Source organism: Rhinichthys klamathensis, unplaced genomic scaffold, assembly GCF_029890125.1.
Source record: "Rhinichthys klamathensis goyatoka isolate OS25496 unplaced genomic scaffold, OSU_Roscu_1.1 h1tg000398l_1, whole genome shotgun sequence".
In the NCBI taxonomy this organism is placed as follows: Eukaryota; Metazoa; Chordata; class Actinopteri; order Cypriniformes; family Leuciscidae; genus Rhinichthys; species Rhinichthys klamathensis.
The window spans coordinates 591,405-598,557 of NW_026606900.1; the positions used below are offsets into that span (position 1 = coordinate 591,405).

Genomic DNA, 7,153 nt, shown 5'->3' on the forward strand with positions numbered 1-7,153 from the left:
ATAAAGGCAATGATAACCAATATGCCAGTTCAATTTGCAGAATAAAAAAAAAAAAAAAGATGAACACCCAGTATAGCTCCATTTGTAAATAATCACAAAGCTTGTAAGCATCTCGAAAGTGTTCTTATCTAAACTGATTTTAACTGGTTTGTGAAACAAGAAAATCACACTTTTTCAAGCAGCAAATAAAGAACAAAAATGAATGCCAGTGTTTAGTAACACGTCTCTTTTTATTAAATAAAATAAGGGGTTTAAAATAATACTGGTGTTTTACCAATCTAACCCTTAATACACTATTATAATATTTAGTAAACATTTCATTTTAAGGTTAAAGTTTAAGTTTAGATTTTCATTAGTCTAATTGTCAGTTTGCTATGTAGCCTACTTATGTCATTTTTATTTTAGTTTAAAAAATATTTATATTATATAGCTTTAATTCATTTTAATTTTAAGTTTTAATAATTTTAGCACTTCAACAACTTTCAGCAACAACAACTTCAACTTATTATTGAATTTATTTTATTGAAATATTATTGAAATTATTATTTCAGTTAGTTGCCAACACATTTCAAATTGTTATTCAAAAGTTTAAGGTTATGTTTTTTCATTTAATATATATATATATATATATATATATATATATATATATATATATATATATATATATATACTCACCGGCCACTTTATTAGGTACCCCATGCTAGTAACGGGTTGGACCCCCTTTTGCCTTCAGAACTGCCTCAATTCTTCGTGGCATAGATTCAACAAGGTGCTGGAAGCATTCCTCAGGGAGTTTGGTCCATATTGACATGATGGCATCACACAGTTGCCGCAGATTTGTCGGCTGCACATCCATGATGCGAATCTCCCGTTCCACCACATCCCAAAGATGCTCTATTGGGTTGAGATCTGGTGACTGTGGAGGCCATTTTAGTACAGTGAACTCATTGTCATGTTCAAGAAACCAATTTGAAATGATTAGAGCTTTGTGACATGGTGGAAGTAGCCATCAGAGGATGGGTACATGGTGGCCATAAAGGGATGGACATGGTCAGAAACAATGCTCAGGTAGGCCGTGGCATTTAAACGATGCCCAATTGGCACTAAGGGGCCTAAAGTGTGCCAGGAAAACATCCCCCACACCATTACACCACCACCACCAGCCTGCACAGTGGTAACAAGGCATGATGGTTCCATGTTCTCATTCTGTTTACGCCAAATTCTGACTCTAACACCTGAATGTCTCAACAGAAATCGAGACTCATCAGACCAGGCAACATTTTTCCAGTCTTCAACTGTTCAATTTTGGTGAGCTCTTGCCAATTGTAGCCTCTTTTTCCTATTTGTAGTGGAGATGAGTGGTACCCGGTGGAGTCTTCTGCTGTTGTAGCCCATCCGCCTCAAGGTTGTGCGTGTTGTGGCTTCACAAATGCTTTGCTGCATACCTCGGTTGTAACGAGTGGTTATTTCAGTCACTGTTGCCCTTCTATCAGCTCGAACCAGTCTGGCCATTCTCCTCTGACCTCTGGCATCAACAAGGCATTTCCGCCCACAGAACTGCCGCTCACTGGATGTTTTTTCTTTTTCGGACCATTCTCTGTAAACCCTAGAGATGGTTGTGCGTGAAAATCCCAGTAGATTAGCAGTTTCTGAAATACTCAGACCAGCCCTTCTGGCACCAACAATCATGCCACGTTCAAAGTCACTCAAATCACCTTTCTTCCCCATACTGATGCTCGGTTTGAACTGCAGGAGATTGTCTTGACCATGTCTACATGCCTAAATGCACTGAGTTGCCACCATGTGATTGGCTGCTTAGAAATTAAGTGTTAACGAGCAGTTGGCCAGGTGTACCTAATAAAGTGGCCGGTGAGTGTATATATATATTATTATTAATTTCAGCTTTATTTCAATGAACAAAAATTATTGTTAATTGTTATGCTTTTTTTGTTAACAAAAACGATTATTATAAAACCATTCAGAATATAATTAAAGTAATAGTTCACCCAAAAAAAAAAAAAAAATCCAATGCACATTAATCGAAATTGCATGGGGACGAATTACTGATTTGACCAGTTCAAAACTTCTCATGATAGAAAGAATGAAGGTCAAGTTTTGAGTGTGAGTAAAGGATGACAGACTGTTTGTGTGTCTGAAATATTCATTTTAAAGAAAACAATTGATATGAATGAAACTGAAAGATACTTCTTATACTCATCTCTTTGCACAAAATCAGATGCCAGGTAGTGCCAAGATTGTGACTGTTCCAGATACTTCACTTTAGCGTTTCCCTTTTAACATAATTCATTGACATGTAAACAGCTAAATCCTGTTTTTATAGGTGCCAACAAAGCAGCGCATAAATTCAGTCTAATACGTCAACAATCAGTGGTGTTACAAACTCGGAATGACGAACACCCAGGGAGAAAGAGGGTGCACGAGGCAGGTGTGCCGTCACCTTCTCTGGGCTGTGCGTGCCTGGGCCAGGCTTCCTCGTGGCATCGATGGCATTATTATGACGGCTTTGCATGGAGAAAGAAGGCTGTCTGTTCAGGTAAACACTCGGTTCTGTGCTGTTGTACCGGCAGGGTCCTGGGGTCATGGACAGATCCTCCGATGGACCGCCTGCTTTCCTGCGTGCTGACATGGTGAAGCTGGCGCTGGAGGATTTGTGGGGGACGTGGGAGCCGAAGAGGTTGGGTAAGGTGTAGCTGTTGGGGGCGGGCACAGGATCCACACTGCGGTAGCGTGTGCGGAAGGCCATGGTGTAAGACGGAGGTCTGTGGTGAAAGCTCAAAGGTGGAGCTTTCTCAGGACTGTAGGCTCCTGGTCCAGGAGTCTGGAATGTATCCACTGATCAGAAACAGAGAATCAACAACTGCTTTATATGATTGTGTATGCCTTCTCGCTGCAGTTAGACTGTGTTACAAATTATTATGCACGTGACAGGTAGGATTTCAAAGAAAGCATCTTTTACTCAAGTATGGTTTTTAGGTACTCTTTGCAAATCTGTTAAAAATCAATTGAACGCTATATATTGTCTATATTAGTTTTAGTTTTTCAAAGAAAGTGTCTGTTTGTTTTATTTCTATCTTATATTTTTAGATAACTGGTTTGTTAAGTAGTTTGCCTGGTCTTTTTAGGTAAATGGAAAACCTACTGAAAGAGGTTCCACATTATTAAGCAATTTTCGTGCAATATATGGGGAAGAAGAAAGATCTTTCTGAAGATAAAAAGCATCAAATGGTGCAATGTCTTGCAAAAGGCATGAAAACAACTAATATTGAGCAAAAACTGCATAGAGATTATCAAACTATTAAAAGATTTGCGAGTGATTTAGAGCACAGAAACTTTCCTTTATAAGCCTTTTTCTGAACGAGTTCTTCTGTGCTCTAAAAAAACTAACATCTGAATGTTTATTGTACTGAAATCCTACTAATATGTCACTTGCATAATAATTTGGAACACAGTGTAAAGTGAACATGACATATAATGCTGTTTACTTTCTAAATACACATTACCATTCGTATTGTGCAAGATTCATCAGTGCAAATTATTGAAAAAGGAAGAAACATTAATAATTTCTCTGTTTCAACCCCTCCTGGCAATGCCCATTTTCATGATGCAACCAATCACAGATGAATCAAATCAAGTATTTTTCTCATTCATCTTTCCCATAGGGATTTTTAAAAAAAGTCTTTATTACAGAGTTATAAGTCATGAACCACACCAACCAGCTACAGGGTGAATCAACATTACAAACTTTGATTTGAAGAAAACAGTATTTGAAAATCGGACTAAAAGACAAACACATACAGAGACAAATACATACAACTATTTTGAGAGCATATAGGGACAGTGACTATTACGTCATTCGCAGTTGTCCTTCATGTGAGAGAATCTGCTGTTTAACACGATTATTTAACAAGTTGAATTAATGTCCGCTGTTGGCTTCAACAAAAACATATACATTAAAAACCTCATAGCTCACAGTAAAGGTTATCTTTAAAAATCAAAGAAAAAAGTTATCTTTGATTTCCTTTACGGAGAAAACTAATGTGATTTTCTACTTCCGCAATCTGACAGATGGACTATTGAATATCCTGTTTTATTCAGAAATATGTAACATTAAAGAAGTAAAACTGGTTGACATGTTGTGTTCTTTTTAAATGAATATAACCAGACCTGGACTTGTTTTTAACTTTCAGTTACGAAAAGGTCCTGGATAAAATAATAAACATATGTTTAATAAAAAAGGTGAAAACATGATCAGATCAGATCAGACGAAACCCCACCTGTCTTCTTCTTTCTGCCCAGCATGGAATACGACGGGGTACCGTCTCTGCCAAAGCGTGTCATTTTTCCGTCTACATGATACTGCGGCCCTGGACTGGAATCCACAGACACCACTATTCAAAAGCAACATTACAGGAAAACACACCAGAATTTCCTGAATTACATTTTGTAGACATGCAAAGCAACACGAATTTATAAGGCTCAAGCATTCCCTGCAGTGACTAGTGCTGCGTTTGAGCACCAGAAATGCTATTTAACATTAATTAAAATCCAACATATGGATCAAAATCAAGCATGTGGATTTTATTAGCTTAATATGCCAGAGAAATCACATTTATCATTTTATTGCATGCCGTTGTTTGTGATATAAAGTCCAGATGTGTGAGACTTTTTTTTAAATAATACTTTGATCAAACTGGGTGTTCTCAATCCCCTCCAATTCCTTCCAAACAAGTGTTACATGTCACTAATTAGGTGTGTAAGTGTGTGCCTGTGTGTGTAAATCCACCTACTATTTCAGTACTACAATGTAGACACTAATTAATCTATAAAATTATCAGTCCGTATAAGTGCCATGTTGATATATATGTACTTTCTGCATGAACAAGCATGTTAAAAGCATTCTCAAGTGATTAAACCCAGCATTAGTTCAGTGGATCATGTCATCTGTCAGTGTGAGAAGTGTTTGATTTCATGTTATGTCACTCACTGTTGCTGCTCATGCGGCTGTGGAAGGAATAGGCCGGGCTGCTGGGTTTGGTGTAGTCATGGTTTATGTAACCGATAGTGGGCGGAAGAGCATAACGCCCAGGCCCGGGCCCTGCAGGCATAAACAAAAACAAGGTGTGCAGAGCCTTTTAGCATTTATTACTGGAATTGTGTTGGGCAATGAATGGAAAATAATGTGTATTAGTGAACATTATATGGGGTAAAAAGAGAAAACTTGTCATGTTACTACTGGGACTTCCTGGTAAAATAAAGGTAAATAATAAAGAAATGATGGTTGTATTTATAAACAGGGTTATTATCACTACTCTAGAACGATTAAAAACATTTTTATTAAATTAAATAAAGATTAAAAACAAACTAAATGAAAATTAGAAATGTTGTAACAAAAATGGAAAACTGGAAATAAATAAAAACTAAAACTGAAATAAATAATAGTAATAAAAAATGACAAAGGTGCATAATAAAAGTACTAAAAATTAAAATGAAAACCCAAAATATAAAAATAAAAGCTAATTCAAAATATTAATAAAAAACTATAATAGTTTATAAATAATACTAAAATAACATTGTAATGACTTATTACAGATAAAAATGTGTCTGCTACAGGCTGATTAATTTTGTTAGTCAATATAAGTTATACATCTGCTAGCTATGTTCCTCATAGTCACTTCCTCTTTTTATTAAATCTAAAATAAAACTATGGAATGTGATTCATGTGAGACATAAAAGGTCACACATGCTGTGCACATTTCTAAAGTCCAGGAGAACCTTGGCTGTAAACTTTCATTTGAAATCTTAAAGATTTTTTTTTTTTTTTTACACAGTTAAATGTCACACAAGCTTTTTAAAGCTTTGGCCAAAAAAAAAAGAACAGACAAAAGAGGTTCTATTCTCAGAATGATACAAGCAGGTGTTGCAATAAAAGACCTAACTGACAGTTTCTTTCATCAAACTGCCAATCCACTCTCAAGAGCCAAATAGAAGCATGTTTGAACTACTTACAGAGCCCTGCGCTAAAATAAATCGTCAGATCTCCTCGCTTTGCTGAATAATTCTTTCGACACAATCATTTGTACAAATGAATCTACTGAAAAGAGCGGTCACACACTTACCTCGTTCCCTGCCAGCAATGATGGGCCGCCGTCTCACCACTTCCCCCATGCCGCTTATATTTTCTGCCTAGCTTAAAGAGCTGACAGCAAAATCGGCAGCAAGAGTGCTCAAGGAGGTCCAGTAAAGGTTGAAGTTTCAGTTTAGACACACTGGAGAAATACAACTGCGGCCTGAATTATAAATGAATCTTACAAGCACAAGAAACCTTACCCTTGTCCAGGCTTCAAGAACTTCCATCTCAATATCTTTACGCATAACAGATTTCCAAACATCCATCACTGACTACAAAGGACACCTACAGTTACACCTTGGCAACTTATGTGTAAACGACAGCTAATGAACTAATTACACAATGTGAGACGGTCAACAACTGTGTGAAATTACTAATAGATCCACTTTATTCTTTGAGGTAACAAGATTATATATTAATAGCCGCCTGAAGAAGTGTAAACACTAAGAGATATTCTGTACTTCATTCCATCAACTTGTGATATAAAAATATTGGTAGCACTTTACAATAAGGTCTGATTTGTTAACATTAGTTAATGCATTAACTAACAATAAGCATTTTTTTACAGCATTTATTAACGTTAGATTAAAAAAAATTCAGTTACACTTTATTTTAAGGTGTCTGTGTTACAGTGTAATTATACATTTAAGTACTGAGTATTAATAATTAACTATATGTACGCACAGTAGGGATAGGGTTAGGATTGGGGTTTGGTTTGGGATTAGTTGCATGTAATTATGCACAATTTATAGTTACAGTAACTACATGTAACACGTGTAACAAGGACACTGTAAAATATATTGTTACCAAAAATATTAACAGATGCAACTTTTGATCTTAAAAATGTTTCACACTTTAGATTAGGGCCCGATTCTCACTATTAACTAACTATTATCTACGCATTTTGCCTTAATAAACTCCTAATAACTGCTTATTAATAGTTAGTAATGTACTTTAGGTATTGAGTAGGATGTAGAATATGGTTATGCAAAATAATGCATTATG

The 7,153-nt window shown here is 36.1% G+C and overlaps 1 protein-coding gene across 1 annotated transcript; it reads right to left on the bottom strand.

Annotated features, from left to right (window-relative positions):
* Positions 1-1,958: 1,958 nt before the first annotated feature.
* On the bottom strand, positions 1,959-6,557 carry odf3l2a (outer dense fiber of sperm tails 3-like 2a). Its single transcript, XM_056234576.1, has 4 exons — positions 6,138-6,557; positions 5,006-5,116; positions 4,296-4,409; positions 1,959-2,853 (listed from the first exon to the last, which is right to left on the bottom strand). The coding sequence occupies exons 1-4, from the start codon at positions 6,184-6,186 to the stop codon at positions 2,366-2,368; spliced, it is 762 nt and encodes a 253-aa protein (XP_056090551.1). The 5' UTR covers positions 6,187-6,557; the 3' UTR covers positions 1,959-2,365.
* Positions 6,558-7,153: the final 596 nt, after the last annotated feature.